A 19483-nucleotide genomic window follows, 5' to 3' on the forward strand; every position below is an offset into this window, starting at 1 on the left:
CGGGAGCCGCGCCCGCTCCCCACTGCTCCGTGCAGGGCGTTATACCCTCTGCGGAGACGGCGAGGAGACACAGGCGCGCCACGGACAGCCGGGGAAGGAGGAGACTCGGGGGCCTCAGCCTGAGTGACGTCACCAGCCTCTGACAGAGTCCTGCGGAGAACAGCCGGGACTGTGAGGAAGAGCGCGGAGAAGACACGGGAGAGCCGGGAACGAGGTAGTACGGGGCGGAGAGAGACACGGGAGAGCCGGGAACGAGGTAGTACGGGGCGGAGACACGGGAGAGCCGGGAACGAGGTAGTACGGGGCGGAGACACGGGAGAGCCGGGAACGAGGTAGTACGGGGCGGAGACATGGGACAGCCGGGAACGAGGTAGTACGGAGCGGAGATACCGCAGCGCCTGCGCTATGGCAGTGTGTATGGGCCCCGAGGAGCCGCTCACAGGGCCACAGTGATGCTCTATGGGGCCGTGACCGGTGACAGGAGGCCACGCCTCTTTTCTGGCCGCCATGACAGTGGGTGCAGGATGGGCATTATCTCCTTGTTAACCCCATAAGTGCAGGGGGGTTGTGACATTTTTGTGTTTTTTCCTGTTCTTCTGAGCTCTGTAGCCTCCTCCCCGGCTAACTCCTTATATTCAGCGAATTAGAACCATTCCCGCTTCGGTTGAAGCAGCTATGGGGTCATTGTTCTGTTATGGAGCTCGGCCATAGGGTGGGCTTCATATCGTAGCAAGAGGGCAGCAACTGTGGGGTCCTGGCAGATGTGACTGCGGATAATATCACTGACAGCTAACGTCTGTCTGGTAAGGAATGATAGCTAATTATCTTACAAAGCTGCAGAGCGTGATGGCCCCATAACCTTCCTACCTTGTCACTCCGTGATGCCCATGTTGCCTAGCAACCGAAACAGCAGTAACTGGGTGACTACCAGGGGCTCCATTGGAGACTCATTTAATCACCAATAGTCCTCGGCGCTCCCTCTGGGGCTCCCCGTTTACCCCCCCTCCAGTGCTCCCTCTGGGGCTCCCCGTTTACCCCCCTCCGGTGCTCCCTCTGGGGCTCCCCGTTTACCCCCCTCCGGTGCTCCCTCTGGGGCTCCCCGTTTACCCCCCCCCCTCCGGTGCTCCCTCTGGGGCTCCTCGTTTACCCCCCCCCTCCGGTGCTCCCTCTGGGGCTCCTCGTTTACCCCCCTCCGGTGCTCCCTCTGGGGCTCCTCGTTTACCCCCCTCCGGTGCTCCCTCTGGGGCTCCTCGTTTACCCCCCTCCGGTGCTCCCTCTGGGGCTCCCCGTTTACCCCCCTCCGGTGCTCCCTCTGGGGCTCCCCGTTTACCCCCCCTCCGGTGCTCCCTCTGGGGCTCCCCGTTTACCCCCCTCCGGTGCTCCCTCTGGGGCTCCTCGTTTACCCACCTCCGGTGCTCCCTCTGGGGCTCCCCGTTTACCCCCCCTCCGGTGCTCCCTCTGGGGCTCCCCGTTTACCCCCCCTCCGGTGCTCCCTCTGGGACTCCTCGTTTACCCCCTCCGGTGCTCCCTCTGGGGCTCCCCGTTTACCCCCCCTCCGGTGCTCCCTCTGGGGCTCCCCGTTTACCCCCCCTCCGGTGCTCCCTCTGGGGCTCCTCGTTTACCCTCCTCCGATGCTCCCTCTGGGGCTCCCCATTTACCCCCCCTCCGGTGCTCCCTCTGGGGCTCCCCGTTTACCCCCCCTCCGGCGCTCCCTCTGGGCTCCCCATTTACCCCCCTTCTGGTGCCCCCTCTGGGGCTCCCCGTTTACCCCCCTCTGGGGCTCCCCGTTTACCCCCCCTCAGACGCTCCCTCTGGGGCTCCCCGTTTACCCCCCTCAGACGCTCCCTCTGGGGCTCCCCGTTTACAACCCTCCGACGCTCCCTCCGGGGCTCCCCGTTTACCCCCTCCTCCGGCGCTCCCATTGGGGCTCCCCGTCCCCTGGTGAAAATCTAGTGTTGTGATCCCTGACCTGTGACCCACCGGCTGCTGCAAAACCTACAACTCCTAGCAAGTGGTCAGGACCTGCTGGTATTTGTAGTTTTGCAGCAGGTGGTGAGCGAGTATGGGGGTGGCTGATGTAGTGAGTATGGGGGTGGCTGATGTAGGGTGTATGGGGGCTGCCGTCCTCTGCTGAATTCTTTCCGTTTCCTGAAGGTCGGCTGACTTTACACTAGTGTAGCGAAGCTGTGAGGTCGTTGTGTGCAGGGGCGCATGCTGACATGACACACGGCGTTCTCCTGGCGCTCTGCCCGCTGTCTGCTCCTGTATGTAGGGGAAAGGTTCTGCTTCCCGCGGGTCGTGTGATATGGGGTCTCGTCCGCCTGGTTGGGTCGCTCCTATTTACATTCCTCCTATTTACATTCCTCCTACATGTCAGAAGTGTCAGGACAGGAGGCCGAGGTGTGTGATGTGTACACAGATACATTGTAACAAACCCTCAGCTGGGAGATGTTTCCGGTCTGTGCAGGTTTTTATTCTCTGGATGAAAGCAAAATTGTCATTCATTGACAGCAAGCGGAGATGATGACGTTGTTTCTTGGCCCATTAGTAAAGTATATGGAGAGCTGCAGAGCGCAGTGATGAGTCTCAGGCCGGGCCCTGTGCAGTGGGGGCCACACAGGAGAGTCACACTGAGGGCCACCTGTGATTTCCCTTCAAGATGCCCACAGAGGGAGCACATGGTGGTATGTCTGTGTGTGTATGTCGGTGCCCAAGATGGTGGCGTGTCTTTGGGTATCAGGGTGGCTGGGGTGCCCGGGGGGGGGGGGGGGGTTGTTGTGCCTGCGTGCTGGGTGGCAGGGGTGCCTGGGGGGGGTTGTGCTTGTGTGCTGGGTGGAGGGGGTGGCAGGGGGGGTGTTGTGCCTGTGTGCTGGGTGGAGGGGGTGCCTGTGTGCTGGGTGGAGGGGGTGGCAGGGGGGGGGAGGTTGTGCCTGTGTGCTGGGTGGCAGGGGTGCCTGGGGGGGGTTGTGCTTGTGTGCTGGGTGGAGGGGGTGGCAGGGGGGGTGTTGTGCCTGTGTGCTGGGTGGAGGGGGTGCCTGTGTGCTGGGTGGAGGGGGTGGCAGGGGGGGGGAGGTTGTGCCTGTGTGCTGGGTGGCAGGGGTGCCTGGGGGGGGTTGTGCTTGTGTGCTGGGTGGAGGGGGTGGCAGGGGGGGTGTTGTGCCTGTGTGCTGGGTGGAGGGGGTGGCAGGGGGGGGGGAGGTTGTGCCTGTGTGCTGGGTGGCAGGGGTGCCTGGGGGGGGTTGTGCCTGTGTGCTGGGTGGCAGGGGTGCCTGGGGGGGGGTTGTGCTTGTGTGCTGGGTGGAGGGGGTGGCAGGGGGGGTGTTGTGCCTGTGTGCTGGGTGGAGGGGGTGGCAGGGGGGGGGGAGGTTGTGCCTGTGTGCTGGGTGGCAGGGGTGCCTGAGGGGGGTTGTGCTTGTGTGCTGGGTGGAGGGGGTGGCAGGGGGGGGGAGGTTGTGCCTGTGTGCTGGGTGGCAGGGGTGCCTGGGGGGGGTTGTGCTTGTGTGCTGGGTGGAGGGGGTGGCAGGGGGGGGGGGAGGTTGTGCCTGTGTGCTGGGTGGCAGGGGTGCCTGGGGGGGGTTGTGCTTGTGTGCTGGGTGGAGGGGGTGGCAGGGGGGGGGAGGTTGTGCCTGTGTGCTGGGTGGCAGGGGTGCCTGGGGGGGGTTGTGCTTGTGTGCTGGGTGGAGGGGGTGGCAGGGGGGGGGAGGTTGTGCCTGTGTGCTGGGTGGCAGGGGTGCCTGGGGGGGGTTGTGCTTGTGTGCTGGGTGGAGGGGGGCTTGCGTCCTTAGGCAGCGGTGGGTGCAGCCCATTGACCTTGCCTCCCGCCCCCCAGGTGCTGCCACAGATCCTCCTGGAATTAGGGGAAAGGTTGTGGAGGAGAGGTCATGTCTGGAGGAATTCTAATCCCGGCTGGGGGAGGGGAGCCGTCATCACTTCCTGCCACCATTAACCCTTCATGTGCTGGGAAAAGAATCAGTCACCAGATACATGGTGACTGGGGAGGAGCGGGCTGCACTTAACCATCACAGATCGTGTTAGCTCCTCGTCTTCATTCCCGTCACCCTCCCCCACAGTGTGTACATAGCATGCCCTGCTGGAACTTGTAGTCCTACAATGCTGCCTTCTCTGACCTCCTTCTCTCTCCTCTTGCAGGATTCACAATGGCCTTCATGTTGAGAGAAAGTGTCCGCTTCCTGCCCGCGACGTCCAGACTAGGTGAGGACACCGCCATATTTGCTCTGTGGCTCGTGCCGCACTGCATTGTGGGAGATGCAATGTTGATGGCAAACTACATCTCCCACCATGGAGGGTATGGTGTGAGGGTCTGAGCTGGTGGCTGGGGAAATCTGCACCATCACAGGCTGTATAATAATGGATAAGGCTGGAGAGAGGACGGGCTCTGCGGGTGGACGCTGCCTGCTGAGCGGTGGGATACTGAGCTGGGCAGCATGGTGGCTCAGTGGTTAGCACAGTGGCAGTGTCTGGTGGAGAAAAAAGGATGGTGCATTAGGAGGAAAGGAAAAGGGGACAGCATCAGTGTCTGTTAGAGGAGGAGGGGGAGAGGGCGGTGTCTGGAGGAGGGGGTGTCTGGGGGAGGGCGGATGGCGGTGTCTGGGGGAGGGCGGATGGCGGTGTCTGGAGGAGGGGGAGAGGGCGGTGTCTGGAGAGGGCGGTGTCTGGAGGAGGGCGGTGTCTGGGGGAGGGGGAGAGGGCGGTGTCTGGAGGAGGGGGTGTCTGGGGGAGGGCGGATGGCGGTGTCTGGAGGAGGGGGAGAGGGCGGTGTCTGGAGGAGGGGAGAGGGCGGTGTCTGGGGGAGGGGGAGAGGGCGGTGTCTGGAGGAGGGGGTGTCTGGGGGAGGGCAGATGGCGGTGTCTGGAGGAGGGGGAGAGGGCGGTGTCTGGGGGAGGGGGAGAGGGCGGTGTCTGGAGGAGGGGGTGTCAGGGGGAGGGCGGATGGCGGTGTCTGGGGGATGGCGGTGTCTGGAGTAGGGGGGGAGGGCGGTGTCTGGAGTAGGGGGGGAGGGCGGTGTCTGGAGTAGGGGGGGAGGGCGGTGTCTGGAGTAGGGGGGGAGGGCGGTGTCTGGAGTAGGGGGGGAGGGCGGTGTCTGGAGTAGGGGGGGAGGGCGGTGTCTGGAGTAGGGGGGGAGGGCGGTGTCTGGAGTCGGGGGGAGGGCGGTGTCTGGAGTCGGGGGGAGGGCGGTGTCTGGAGTCGGGGGGAGGGCGGTGTCTGGAGTCGAGGGGAGGGCGGTGTCTGGAGGAGGGGGTGTCTGGGGGAGGGCGGATGGCAGTGTCTGGAGGACGGGGAGAGGGCGGTGTCTGGGGGAGGGCGGATGGCAGTGTCTGGAGGAGGGGGAGAGGGCGGTGTCTGGAGGAGGGGGAGAGGGCGGTGTCTGGAGGAGGGGGAGAGGGCGGTGTCTGGATGAGGGGAGGGCGGTGTCTGGAGGAGGGGTTGTCTGGGGGAGGGCGGATGGCAGTGTCTGGAGGACGGGGAGAGGGCGGTGTCTGGGGGAGGGCGGATGGCGGTGTCTGGAGGAGGGGGAGAGGGCGGTGTCTGGAGGAGGGGGAGAGGGCGGTGTCTGGAGGAGGGGGAGAGGGCGGTGTCTGGATGAGGGGAGGGCGGTGTCTGGAGGAGGGGTTGTCTGGGGGAGGGCGGATGGCAGTGTCTGGAGGACGGGGAGAGGGCGGTGTCTGGGGGAGGGCGGATGGCGGTGTCTGGAGGAGGGGGAGAGGGCGGTGTCTGGAGGAGGGGGAGAGGGCGGTGTCTGGAGGAGGGGGAGAGGGCGGTGTCTGGAGGAGGGGGAGAGGGCGGTGTCTGGAGGAGGGGAGGGCGGTGTCTGGATGAGGGCGATGTCTGGAATAGGGGGGAGGGCGGTTTCCTCTGGAAGTGATGGGCGGGTGGTGTCTGGAGATGAGGGCGGCATGGCAGTGTTGGCTGAACAAGCATTTAACCAGCTGCTGTCTGATCTTGTGTGTTTGTGCACCATTGGGGTCCGGTCCTGTTATTTTTACCAGCATGCTTTGCACCGCCTGTGTCTGGCAGCCCGTCCTTTCTCCTGCAGTTAGCAGTAGGCAGCCATTCATTATTGTGCTCCTTGTCTTGCAGCGGTCCGCTCCATCAGCTGCTCTCCTCCTCTGCAGTCTCCAGGTAATTTACGTCACTTCATTCTGTCTGTCCAGATATTCTGTGAGTTACATCAGTTCTTTGGGAGTTGTAGTTCCATAGCAGACAGTACACAGCTCTGATTCCACCCTTATGCCTGCCTTGCACTTTTTTCTGTGGTCTGATCATCGTGATGTCGGATCAGACATATTGAATGTCAGCTGTCCGATCCTAGCGTGAGGGGTAAGCTGCCGCTGCTGGTGGTCCCTGTGCGGCTCGCTCCCCTCTTACTGGTAGCACAGGCTCGCTCTGACCTTAGGTGTGCTGCCGCTGCTGGTGGTCTCTGTGCGGCTCGCTCCCCTCTTACTGGTAGCACAGGCTCGCTCTGACCTTAGGTGTGCTGCCGCTGCTGGTGGTCTCTGTGCGGCTCGCTCCCCTCTTACTGGTAGCACAGGCTCACTCTGACCATAGGTGCGCTGCCGCTGCTGGTGGTCCCTGTGCGGCTCGCTCCCCTCTTACTGGTAGCACAGGCTCGCTCTGACCATAGGTGCGCTGCCGCTGCTGGTGGTCCCTGTGCGGCTCGCTCCCCTCTTACTGGTAGCACAGGCTCACTCTGACCATAGGTGCGCTGCCGCTGCTGGTGGTCCCTGTGCGGCTCGCTCCCCTCTTACTGGTAGCACAGGCTCGCTCTGACCATAGGTGCGCTGCCGCTGCTGGTGGTCCCTGTGCGGCTCGCTCCCCTCTTACTGGTAGCACAGGCTCGCTCTGACCATAGGTGCGCTGCCGCTGCTGGTGGTCCCTGTGCTGCTCGCTCCCCTCGTATTAGTAGCACAGGCTCGCTCTGACCATAGGTGTGCTGCTGGTGGTCCCTGTGCGGCTCGCTCCCCTCGTACTAGTAGCACAGGCTCGCTCTGACCATAGGTGTGCTGCTCGCTGCTGGTGGTCCCTGTGCTGCTCGCTCCCCTCGTACTAGTAGCACAGCCTCGCTCTGACCATAGGTGCGCTGCTGGTGGTCCCTGTGCGGCTCGCTCCCCTCTTACTAGTAGCACAGGCTCACTCTGACCATAGGTGTGCTGCTGGTGGTCCCTGTGCTGCTCGCTCCCCTCGTACTAGTAGCACAGGCTCACTCTGACCATAGGTGCGCTGCTGGTGGTCCCTGTGCGGCTCGCTCCCCTTGTACTGGTAGCACAGGCTCGCTCTGACCATAGGTGCGCTGCTCGCTGTTGGTGGTCTCTGTGCGGCTCGCTCCCCTCTTACTGGTAGCACAGGCTCGCTCTGACCATAGGTGTGCTGCTCGCTGCTGGTGGTCCCTGTGCTGCTCGCTCCCCTCGTACTGGTAGCACAGGCTCGCTCTGACCATAGGTGTGCTGCTCGCTGTTGGTGGTCTCTGTGCGGCTCGCTCCCCTCTTACTGGTAGCACAGGCTCGCTCTGACCATAGGTGTGCTGCTCGCTGCTGGTGGTCCCTGTGCTGCTCGCTCCCCTCGTACTGGTAGCACAGGCTCGCTCTGACCATAGGTGTGCTGCTCGCTGCCCTCTTCCTGGTAGCACAGGCTCGCTCTGACCATAGGTGCGCTGTTCGTTGCTGCCCATGTATTTTCCATTTTGGTTGTTTTCTCTACATGTTCAAGCCGTCCAGGCGAAGACTAAGAAATCCCTGACCAAACCTGGGGTAAAGAACGTGGTGGTGGTAGATGGCATCCGCACCCCGTTCCTGCTCTCGGGAACCACGTAAGTCAGCAGTGTGTTGTCTCCCCTTGTTATATACCTATAGGTGCTCCCTACAGGGCAGCACAGCCCCCAATTCACCGCAGCCATCCACCTCCCCTCCGTCCCCAGCTGTCTATCATGGAGCAGCACCGTGCGGCTCCAGCAGTCTGGGAACTACAGCTCCCAGCAGACTCGGGACATGCTGAGCGTTGTAGCTACACCACAGATGAGGACACAGTTGCTCAGTCACTGGAGGCCGCTCTAAATCCAGCATCATTTTACCTGCAGAGTGCAGGATTAATAGAGATATTGGAGATTTGTGACGTCCCTTCTCGGCCCGGGCTCCGGAGAATGGGGGTGACCCCAGTGCTCACCGCAGAGGCCCCGCGCTGTACATTACCTCTGATTGCTTGTGTCATTAACCCTGTGTGTTCTGCCCGCAGGTACGCGGATCTGATGCCCCATGACCTGGCCAGGACGGCTCTACAGTAAGTCGCCATCTGTATTGTTCCTGTCTGTGTGCAGTGCTAATCATCTCACCCCCGACCGATTCTGCCACTAACATGCCCCTCATCGACGGCAGCATGTAAGGAGCAGGATGCAGGCTACAGCAGGGAGGCAGGTGTGACTGCAGCTTTGGATGTGACTAGAGGATATTTCATGGGTAGATTGAACCTGTTCTGCTCCTTCTTTGTGTTTTGCTCCACGTTACATCATTTGTCATTGATACAATCAGGGGTTTACTGAACCGAACAAACATCCCCCGTGAGGTGGTGGATTACATCGTGTACGGCACCGTCATCCAGGAGGTGAAGACCAGCAATGTCGCCCGGGAGGTGAGTGTGCGGGGAGGAACACGGGTGGAGGCATGCGGGGAGAGACGTGGCGGGAGGCGAGCATGCAGGAAGAGACGTGACAGGAGGCGAGCGTGCGGGGAGAGACGTGGCAGGATGCAAGCGTACGGGGAGGGACATGGCGGGAGGCATGAGGGGAGGGACATGGCGGGAGGCATGCGGGGAGGGACATGGCGGGAGGCATGCGGGGAGGGACATGGCAGGAGGCGAGCGTGCAGGAACAGACGTGGCGGGAGGTGAGCGTGCGGGGAGAGACGTGGCAGGAGGCGAGTCTGCGGTGAAGGACCTGGCAGGAGGTGAGCATGCGGGGAGGGACATGGCAGGAGGCGAGCGTGCGGGGACGGACGTGGCAGGAGGCGGGCGTGCGGGGACAGACGTGGCAGGAGGCGAGCGTGCGGGGAGGGATGTGGTGGGAGGCGAGCGTGCGGGGAGAGACATGGCAGGAGGCGAGCGTGCGGGGAGGGACATGGCAGGAGGCGAGCGTTCGGGGAGGGATGTGGCGGGAGGCGAGTGTGCGGGGAGGGACATGGCAGGAGGCGAGTGTGTGGGGAGGGACATGGCAGGAGGGGAGCGTGCGGGGAGGGACATGGCAGGAGCCGAGCATGCGGGTAGGGACATGGCAGGAGGCGAGCATGCGAGGAGGGACATGGCAGGAGGCGAGCGTTCGGGGAGGGACATGGCAGGAGGCGAGTGTGTGGGGAGGGACATGGTAGGAGGGGAGCGTGCGGGCATGGACATGGCAGGAGGTGAGCATGCGAGGAGGGACATGGCAGGAGGCGAGCATGCGAGGAGGGACATGGCAGGAGGCGAGCATGCGAGGAGGGACATGGCAGGAGGCGAGCATGCGAGGAGGGACATGGCAGGAGGCGAGCGTTCGGGGAGAGACATGGCAGGAGGCGAGCGTGCGGGGAAGGACTTAGCAGGAGGCGAGCGTGCGGGGAGGGACATGGCAGGAGGCGAGCGTGCGGGGAGGGACATGGCTGGAGCCGAGCATGCGGGTAGGGACATGGCAGGAGGCAAGCATGCGAGGAGGGACATGGCAGGAGGCGTGCGTTCGGGGAGGGATGTGGTGGGAGGCGAGTGTGCGGGCAGGGACATGGCAGGAGGCGAGTGTGTGGGGAGGGACATGGCAGGAGGCGAGTGTGTGGGGAGGGACATGGCAGGAGGCGAGTGTGTGGGGAGGGACATGGCAGGGGGCGAGTGTGTGGGGAGGGACATGGCAGGAGGCGAGTGTGTGGGGAGGGACATGGCAGGAGGCGAGCGTTCGGGGAGGGATGTGGCGGGAGGCGAGTGTGCGGGGAGGGACATGGCAGGAGGCGAGTGTGTGGGGAGGGACATGGCAGGAGGGGAGCGTGCGGGGAGGGACATGGCAGGAGCCGAGCATGCGGGTAGGGACATGGCAGGAGGCGAGCATGCGAGGAGGGACATGGCAGGAGGCGAGTGTTCGGGGAGGGATGTGGTGGGAGGCGAGTGTGCGGGGAGGGACATGGCAGGAGGCGAGTGTGTGGGGAGGGACATGGTAGGAGGGGAGCGTGCGGGCAGGGACATGGCAGGAGGTGAGCATGCGAGGAGGGACATGGCAGGAGGCGAGCATGCGAGGAGGGACATGGCAGGAGGCGAGCATGCGAGGAGGGACATGGCAGGAGGCGAGCATGCGAGGAGGGACATGGCAGGAGGCGAGCATGCGAGGAGGGACATGGCAGGAGGCGAGCGTTCGGGGAGAGACATGGCAGGAGGCGAGCGTGCGGGGAAGGACTTAGCAGGAGGCGAGCGTGCGGGGAGGGACATGGCAGGAGGCGAGCGTGCGGGGAGGGACATGGCTGGAGCCGAGCATGCGGGTAGGGACATGGCAGGAGGCAAGCATGCGAGGAGGGACATGGCAGGAGGCGTGCGTTCGGGGAGGGATGTGGTGGGAGGCGAGTGTGCGGGCAGGGACATGGCAGGAGGCGAGTGTGTGGGGAGGGACATGGCAGGAGGCGAGTGTGTGGGGAGGGACATGGCAGGAGGCGAGTGTGTGGGGAGGGACATGGCAGGAGGCGAGTGTGTGGGGAGGGACATGGCAGGAGGCGAGTGTGTGGGTAGGGACACGGCAGGAGGGGAGCGTGCGGGGAGGGACACGGCAGGAGGGGAGCGTGCGGGGAGGGACACGGCAGGAGGGGAGCGTGCGGGGAGGGACACGGCAGGAGGGGAGCGTGCGGGGAGGGACACGGCAGGAGGGGAGCGTGCGGGGAGGGACACGGCAGGAGGGGAGCGTGCGGGGAGGGACACGGCAGGAGGGGAGCGTGCGGGGAGGGACATGGCAGGAGGGGAGCCTGCGGGGAGGGACATGGCAGGAGGCGAGCGTGCGGGGAGGGACATGGCAGGAGGCGAGCGTGCGGGGATGGATGCGGTTGGGGAGGCGACTGCAGAGAGTGAGTGGTCTGCCGATGGCTGGTTGTGACACTGACCCTCTGTGTCCTCCAGGCTGCACTCGGTGCCGGATTCTCTGATAAGACGCCGGCTCATACAGTAACCATGGCGTGCATTTCCTCAAACCAGGCCATGACCACAGGTACGTGACCAGAACACACCACAGCTGCTGCAGAGCTTCTTTTAATATCTGATTTATGTATTCCTGTCTCCTGTATGATCACTAGGGGTCAGTAGTGAGCGCGTGTTGCCACCATATGACAGTGAGTGAAGCATTGGTTAGAAACGCTCACTACTGCTCCATGCACACGGGGGACTTGGACCCCCCATTCTCAGTCGCACACCCCCACATTAAGTTTTGGATGTGACAGAGCCCTGTGTATAACCCCAGAGCCCCGCTACCCGGTGACGATGCGCTGACTGTTATTGTGTCTTGTGTGCAGCGGTTGGTCTGATCGCCTCCGGTCAGTGTGACGTGGTGGTGGCCGGCGGGGTGGAGTTTATGTCCGACGTTCCCATCCGTCACAGCAGGAAGATGAGGAAGACCATGCTGAGCCTCAACAAAGCCAAGACCCTTGCACAGAGGCTGTCCGTGGTCTCCAGGATCCGACCCAACTACTTTGCTCCAGAGGTAGGTGACGCTGTGGGTCCACACTTGGGTTATGTGCCGGTTTGGGGACGGGTGCGGCTCTTTACCAGGTTCCTAGTAATGGACAATCCCTGTACGTTGTGCCTGAGGCTGTAACCTCGTGTGTGGACACCGGTCAGTGATTGTTACGAGGGGCAGCTTTGGGGGGCATCGAAGTTCTGCCCGGCCTCCGCCTGTTATTAGAGAGGATAGTCTGCAGTGAGGGGCGCAGCTATCACCCCCATATCGGGGACGGTGCCTGCAGCCCTGGCAGGTCGGGATGGACAGAGCCGAGTCCTGAGACGGTGCGTGTGTTACACCATGTATGTATACATGTAACATCTGGAGCCTTCACTCTCCCCAGCTCCCGGCCGTGGCCGAGTTTTCTACCAGCGAGACGATGGGGCACTCTGCAGACAGATTGGCAGCCGCCTTCGCCGTGTCCCGCGTGGAACAAGATGAGTACGCCCTGCGGTCTCACACCCTGGCCAAGAAGGCACAAGACGCAGGTCACTTGTCAGACGTCATCCCCTTTAAAGTGCCAGGTAACTTGATGAAGCGCGGCTCCTCCACGGCCGTCAGAGACTGCAGGGTCCAGCGCAGACCATGAGCGTCTTCTCCATCCGGCATTTTGTTGCTCAGCATGCGGCGCGTCCTCTTACGGTTTTTCTGTGCACACCCGCTGTTTGCATGATGCGGCTCTAGGACGCTCCCCTCCATGTTTGTCTTTGCTTAGTTATTTTGGGGGGTTAGTCGTAGACCCCGGATCAATGACTACTCTGATTCCAGGTAGAGACACCATAGATAAAGACAACGGTATTCGTCCGTCCTCCATGGAACAGATGGCAAAGCTGAAGCCGGCATTTATCAAACCTCACGGCACGGTCACCGCGGCTAATTCTTCCTTCTTGGTAAGAATCCTCATTGATCTTCGATGCTCGGGTCTTTGGGTGGGATTGGCTGCGCTGTTGTGGAGGGATTGAGTGCAGCAGCGCAGTGACTTGTGCTTTGCTTCCCGTCCTCAGACTGACGGAGCCTCCGCTGTACTAATTATGTCTGAGGAGAAGGCCCTGGCCTTGGGGTACAAACCTAAAGCCTATCTGCGGTAAGTGCCCCCTTATTATGTATAGCAGAGGGAGAAAACTACTGATCCTAAGCCAGTGACCGATTTGTGTGTCTGCTCCACAGGGACTTTGTGTACGTATCACAGGACCCCAAAGATCAGCTCCTGCTGGGGTGAGTACGCATGACTGCTCAGTGCCAAAATACACCGAAGATGGGCAGGTCGGATACAGAGCAAGAAAATGGGAGTGTGAGCCGGAGCTGCGCTCGCTGTGCTGCTGGTGCTGCGCTCACTGTGCTGCCGCTGGTGCTGCGCTCACTGTGCTGCCGCCGGTGCTGCGCTCGCTGTTCTGCGCTCGCTGTGCTGCCGGTGCCTCACTGCTGGTGCTGCGCTCGCTGTGCGCTGGTGCTGCTGCCGCTGCTGTGCTGGTGCTGTGCTCGCTGTGCTGTCGGTGCTGTGCTGCTGGTGCTGTGCTCGCTGTGCTGTGCTGTCGGTGCTGTGCTGCTGGTGCTGCGCTCGCTGTGCTGCTGGTGATCTGTGATACTGCATCATCTATACAGCACACATATAACTAACAGCAGAGCCGGGGTCTGATAGGATTAATGTTTGTTCTGCGTTTCAGCCCGACCTACGCTACTCCCAAGGTGCTGGAGAAGGCCGGCCTCACCATGGCAGACATCGACGTCTTTGAGTTCCATGAAGCCTTTGCAGTAAGACACAAGTCTCTGTATATATGTGTGCACATATTATATACCTGTATTGGTTTGTGGTCTGCAGGCTTATTGAGGGCTGGTGTATGAACCCTCTGACATAATACGGTGTGGTTACTGATCTCTCGCTTTACACTGGTTATTTATGGCCGCAGGACGGTCTGATATCGGGATCGATGCACCATAGTCAGTAGCGCTGCAGACATTGTAAATGTAAATTTTGGGTCCTACGACCTCATCTAATGTGAGTGGCAGCGTCCTGATGGAAGCTGACAAACCTGCTGTCACCATGGATGGTTCCTGCTCCCTGATTTACCTTTGCTTGCGCTTACATTTCTCCTCCCTACACTCCATCGCAGCTTTGTTTTCTCTTTTGACTTTTCACTCTCTCCTTCACTCACCAGTCTGTTTCTTGTCCTTGCTCTCCTGTGTTTCCCCTCGCTCCCTCGCTTTCTTCTGCTTCCATCCCCAGCTTTTCCCCTCTCCTTTGCTTGCTTGGTCTCCTGTTTCTCCTCCTTACCTTCCTCCTCTCTCCATCGTGTTTTCACGTCCTGACCTGCTCTATGCAGTGTTTCCTCTTCTTCTCTTACTTTGCCCTTTGTCACCCTGCTCGCTCCTGTTTCCTGTGCTTCCCACTCTTTCCTTCTTTCCCTTGCTTACCGTCTTCTGCTTTTTACCTCCTTTCTCTTATCTGTGTTTCCACTTCATCAGTTGCTCTGTCCTGTTTCCCCTTTTTTTCCCAGCCTCTTGCCTGCTTTATTTCCTCATCTCCTTTAGTTGCTCTCTCCTTCCTCGCTCTCCTGCGGTTCCCTTCCTCATCTCCTTTACCTGCTCTTCTGCGGTTCTCTTCCTTATCTCCTTTACTTGCTCTCTCCTTGCTCGCTTTCCTGCGGTTCCCTTCCTCATCTTTACTTGCTCTCTCCTTGCTCGCTATCTTGCGGTCTCCTTTCTCATCTCTTTTACTTGCTCTCTCCTTGCTCGCTTTCTTGCGGTCCCCTTTCTCAACTTTTACTTGCTCTCTCTCCTGCAGTTTCCTTCCTCATCTCCTTTACTTGCCCTCTCTCCTGAGGTTCCCTTCCTCATCTCCTTTACTTGCTCTATCCTTGCTCGCTGTCCTGCGGTTCCCTTCCTCATCTCCTTTACTTGCTCTCTCCTTGCTCGCTCTCCTGTGGTTTCCTTCCTCATCTCATTTTCTTGCTCTCTCCTTGCTCGCTCTCCTGCGGTTCCTTTCCTTATCTCCTTTACTTGCTCACTCTCCTGCACTTCCCTTCCTCCTTTACTTGCTCGCTCTCCTGCGGTTCCCTTCCTCATCTCCTTGCTCGCTCTCCTGCTTTTCCCTTCCTCATCTCCTTTACTTACTCTCTCCTTCCTGCGGTTCCTTTCCTTATCTCCTTTACTTGCTCGCTCTCCTGCGCTTCCCTTCCTCGTCTCCTTTTACCTGCTCTCCCTCACATTTCCCGTCTTTCCCTCTCTCGCCTCAGTCTCCTCTCCTCCCTTGTTGGCTTGTTTCCTTTGCTCGTCTTATACTATGGTTCCTTCTTCGCTCTTCTCGTCTCTCCTTCCTCACCGGCGTTGCCCCTCCATGTCTGTTTGGTGTCTCCATCTCCATTACGTGGCTGTTATACTGCGGAGCCCCCTTGGTGTCAACATCTACTACTGATCAGAGACAAATGTCCGTCTGATCGGTGTCTGAGACCATCACAACCTTCTAATCTGTTTTACTTCCACATTTCCCAAATCTCTGCTTTGTCAGTGTTTCCGATTTACCTCCGGAGGCTAAAAACCTTAAAGGGGTTCTCCAACTCCAAATAGCAAAAAATGTAACATGACAAAATCCTCACTGCTTTCCTGCAGCCGCCCAGCGCTGAGCGTACCGATCAGATTTTTAACAGCTGTGTTACAGTGTATTAGGGAGAGATTATTTTTTTTTGCTTTTCTGGTGTTTTGCCAGTGAATGTAGCTAGACGGTGCAGGTTCACAGTGAGCAGTAGACAGTTTTCCTGGGCCGCCCCGGCCCCCACCTCACCCAGTCTCCCCCATGATTTCCATATGGAGCAGCCGTATACATAGGTAAATGTGAGGTTGTGGCGGGGTCACGGGTACAGACTGCACATTGGGCTCCGCCATGTATTTGTACAAAATATCCATTTGCTCAGGGTAATTTCTATGTAAAGTGGATCCGTCTGCTGGGTGCGAGGGGCCTCCTGTTTCAGAGGCGGGTGCGAGGGGCCTCCCGCTGTGGAGGCGGGTGCGAGGGGCCTCCCGTTGCGGAGGCGGGTGCGAGGGGCCTCCCGTTGCGGAGGCGGGTGCGAGGGGCCTCCCGTTGCGGAGGCGGGTGCGAGGGGCCTCCCGTTGCGGAGGCGGGTGCGAGGGGCCTCCCGTTGCGGAGGCGGGTGCGAGGGGCCTCCCGTTGCGGAGGCGGGTGCGAGGGGCCTCCCGTTGCGGAGGCGGGTGCGAGGGGCCGCCCGTTGCGGAGGCGGGTGCGAGGGGCCGCCTGTTGCTCAAATCTGCAGCAAAATCCGTCCTGTGTGCGATTTTCTTCTTTCGGTGCGGTCCTCGTACAGCCTTATGCCAGCACAGGCAGCCGCCATAGTGTAAGGTCAGTGCGCTCTTATGATGGGGGAATAATTCTAATCTGTGTCCTCTGCAGGGACAGATCCTCGCCAACCTCAAAGCCATGGAGTCCGACTGGTTCGCACAGAATTACATGGGACGGAAGGCAAAGGTGAGTGTAACCATCATGGGTTAATGTGCTATGAAAACCTTCCGTCACTGGCAGAAATTCTGATAATCCAGAATGAGACTGATACTCCTGATAATCCAGAATCTAACAGACTTCCCTATGACCTAGAGGAGGCCCGTTATGTGCACGGCGTCAGCGAAAGGCCTGCCTGTGGCTGTAGGAGCATCTGACGCTTCAGGAAATCTGACCATCCAGCACAACGCCAGATTATTGGAATTTTGCAGCCCGGATTTTGTGACCCGTTCTTGTGTTTCAGGTCGGAGCTCCTGCCCTGGAGAAGTTTAACTCTTGGGGCGGGTCGCTGTCGCTGGGTCACCCGTTCGGAGCTACAGGCTGCCGCCTCGTCATGGCTGCCGCCCATCGACTGAAGAAGGAGGGAGGACAGTACGGGCTGGTGGCAGCGTGCGCAGCCGGAGGACAGGCGAGTACAGACTTGTCACATGTGCAGATTTATCCCATCATTAATCATAGATTAATTATAAAATGGTTAAATGCTGCAGGGAGAGGTGGTGAAGGTGGCAATCAGAATTCCAAAAATGCAATAAAAGGCGATCAAGGCGCAGTATGTACCCCAAAATGACACCAGTAAATACCCTAAAGTGACACCGTTCTAAAAACTGCATCTCTCAAGGTGCTCAAAACCACATTCAAGAAGTTTATTAACCCTTCAGGGGCTTCATGACAACTAAAGCAATTTGGAAGGAAAAAATGAACAATTTTACTTTTTTCACACAAAATTTACTTTGGAACCAATTTTTTTTTTTATTTTCACAAGGTATCAGGAGAAAATGAACCACAAAAGTTGTTGTGCAATTTCTCCTGAGTACGCCGATACCCCATATGTGGGGGAAAGCCACTGATGGGGCGCATGGCAGGGCTCAGAACGGAGGGAGCACAGTTTGACTTTTTGCATTTAAAAACAAAAAAAAAAAAATTGGCTGGAATCAATGGTTGAAGTCATGTCTCTTTTGGCGGCCCCTTTATGTACCTAAACAGTGGAAACCCCCCAATTCTAATGCCAACCCTAACCCCAACACACCCTAATCCCAACCTTAACCACAACCGTAACCCTAGCCCCAACTCTAACCCTCATGGAAATAAAGTTATATTTTATTATTTTTATCTAACTAAGGGGGTGATAAAGGGGGTTTGGTTTTACTATGTTTTTTATTTTGATCACTGTGATAGACCCTATCACAGTGATCAAAATGAACCAATAGGAAAAATTTCCTATTGGTGCCGGCCGGCAGATTTCGGCAGGCGCACTGCGCATGCGCCCACCATTTTCTTACTGGAAGAAGACACCGATGGCCAGGAGGCAGGACCAGGGGATGCAGGAGGATCCAGGGACACCGGAGGTACTGGAGGGGGGGGAGCTCGGGGGACCCCATTTCTCTCCCCTCTGATGTGAAATTAAATGGAAAAATCTGACTTTTTCTTTTTGCAGTTGCCTTTATTCCGTGAATAACGGTGATCGCAACACTGGGGTTAATAAAAAAACCGACCCTAATCATGTTCTCTGAGGTCTTGGCTAAACCCAGTATCCGAGACCACGGAGACTTTACGACGCTGGGGGGCACTATAACCTTATTTCTCAGCGCCGTTAAAAAGGTGCTGAGGAATAAGTACCCTTAACTGCCGCTGTTAAAAGGCGTATCGGCGGTAGTTTAGGGGTTAAATATTATATGGTAAAATGATTGGTGTCAATCAAATCTACAACTTGTCACTCAAACAAAAAACAATCCCTCACACAGCCGACAGGGAAAATAAGTTCCAGCTTTTTGATGAGAAGTGGAGGGAAAAGCAAAAATCAAAACTGCAAGAACAAAAATCTTTAAGGGGTTAAACAGGACCTTGTAAGATGCTTTCTGTCCCCTTCAGTAGCCTTTCAGTATTGGTCGGGCTTTGCCATTGCAAGACCTTATTCTATTGCCATCTAAAGGATCTGCCAATATAATGTATCAAACATATAAATCTGCATTATCTCTATTTTTGTCAATAATATTTGTTACTTTATATTGGGATGTCCATTTTGTCTTTCTCCAGTGTAATATTTTTTTATTTTTTTTTCCCCCCAATTATGGAAACTTTTATTTTTTTTTCAGCTAGTCTATCGTATAATTCACCAGAGATTACTTGGAAACGGCTTGTATTTGCATACCATCATTCATTTCTATTCTCTCTCCTCCTTTAGGGCCATGGAATGATTGTGGAAGCCTATCCTCAGTAACATGACCCCTTATTGGAAACATCAGAGCAATGCACTAATGCCTAAGAATGTCTTTTGTCCATTTTGCAGCACTGTAAATAACTTTTTTCTTAGTTGCCTTTTCTGCAAATTTGGAAATAAGTGATTAGTTCTAAAGAATATGGCAAATCCCACCGGCTTCTCTTTTGTGTATTACCAAATATGGGATTAAACAGGAGCCCATTGCGGTTCCCTACATTTTTGGCAAGGACTTAGCACTTACTGATGTACAGAAAATGAACTACTCGGATGCCTTGTAACAGCAGCAGCTTTCAGAGCTTGTAGGAAAAAAAATAATTCTGTGACTGAGAGTTAATGAGAAAGTGAAGAGAGAAGCTGAGTTTTTTTCATGAATTAATAAAAAGAAATGAGGGAAAAACAATGTCGTAAGTTCTTGAGCATAAATTTGTCACCTTTTGATATTGAAAACTTCTTACTAAGACTACACATTTTTGCTTCTTTTTTTTTTTCCATCAATATTCCACAGACTTTATTAGAACAATGGTATGTTCAATTAATAATTGGGAGAATGTAGTGGAGCAGAGAACACCAAAATGAAAGGAGGTATCGTAATGGGCTCCACTGTCAGGTCAGAGTAGCATGAATTATAAACAAGACTTTGGATGTCAATCAGCTAGACCACGTGATGTAATTGAGGATGATTACAGCCAAGTTCTGATGTTTATTATTTCACGGTATTAACTAATACATTTTACGGTCAGTATGTGGCTGTTGCTTTTTCCCTTCACACACACCCTCTACTCCTCCAGGTGTTGAAGCAAAGGTGGGAAGAGCAAATGTTTGGTGATTTAGCGTGAGGTGGTCATTACATGACTTGTGGAAGATCTGTCTGTAGGCGTCTATAACTTCTGTTTCACTGATCTGCTCCTAGAAGACACAAACATAAATAATTAGGGCATTTTGATGCTTAACGATACTTACTAGTGATGAGCGAGTATGCTCATCACTCGAGTTTTTTCATGCTCGGGTGGTCTCCCGAGTATTTCTGTGTGCTTGAAGGTTT

At 57.7% G+C, this 19483-nt stretch overlaps 2 protein-coding genes across 8 annotated transcripts in view; one reads left to right on the plus strand and one right to left on the minus strand.

The window, feature by feature from the left end:
• The first annotated feature begins 22 nt into the window (after positions 1 to 22).
• On the plus strand, positions 23 to 18841 carry HADHB (hydroxyacyl-CoA dehydrogenase trifunctional multienzyme complex subunit beta). 7 transcript variants are annotated; one of them, XM_077291858.1, is made up of 17 exons: positions 167 to 183; positions 305 to 332; positions 4150 to 4212; positions 6100 to 6141; positions 7726 to 7825; positions 8248 to 8292; positions 8541 to 8640; positions 11122 to 11209; positions 11511 to 11698; positions 12060 to 12240; positions 12485 to 12606; positions 12721 to 12800; positions 12884 to 12931; positions 13381 to 13468; positions 16119 to 16193; positions 16468 to 16632; positions 18406 to 18841. In XM_077291858.1, the coding sequence occupies exons 3-17, from the start codon at positions 4158 to 4160 to the stop codon at positions 18439 to 18441; spliced, it is 1413 nt and encodes a 470-aa protein (XP_077147973.1). In that variant the 5' UTR covers positions 167 to 183; positions 305 to 332; positions 4150 to 4157; the 3' UTR covers positions 18442 to 18841. The 7 variants fall into 7 exon arrangements, with proteins under 7 accessions (XP_077147971.1, XP_077147978.1, XP_077147973.1 ...); XM_077291856.1 differs by lacking the exon at positions 305 to 332 and having other exon boundaries at positions 23 to 214; XM_077291863.1 differs by lacking the exon at positions 305 to 332 and having other exon boundaries at positions 147 to 256.
• Positions 18842 to 19064: 223 nt separating this feature from the next.
• Positions 19065 to 19483, minus strand: part of LOC143804087 (adhesion G-protein coupled receptor F3-like) — a 93936-nt gene continuing 93517 nt past the window's right edge. The window contains exon 13 of the mRNA XM_077281824.1: positions 19065 to 19347. Coding sequence (XP_077137939.1) covers positions 19162 to 19347 — 186 coding nt within the window. The 3' untranslated portion in view covers positions 19065 to 19161. The remainder of the gene's footprint in view (positions 19348 to 19483) is intronic.

The sequence above is a fragment of the Ranitomeya variabilis genome, chromosome 2 (genome assembly GCF_051348905.1).
Source record: "Ranitomeya variabilis isolate aRanVar5 chromosome 2, aRanVar5.hap1, whole genome shotgun sequence".
Lineage (NCBI taxonomy): Eukaryota > Metazoa > Chordata > Amphibia > Anura > Dendrobatidae > Ranitomeya > Ranitomeya variabilis.

Bases quoted from the DNA above. Each gene is read 5' to 3' on its own strand.
- HADHB (XM_077291856.1), top strand. From the start codon at position 4,158: ATGGCCTTCATGTTGAGAGAAAGTGTCCGCTTCCTGCCCGCGACGTCC. The intron at 7,826-8,247 runs GTAAGTCAGCAG...TTCTGCCCGCAG, and splicing joins TTCCTGCTCTCGGGAACCAC to GTACGCGGATCTGATGCCCC. The intron at 12,241-12,484 runs GTAACTTGATGA...CTCTGATTCCAG, and splicing joins CATCCCCTTTAAAGTGCCAG to GTAGAGACACCATAGATAAA.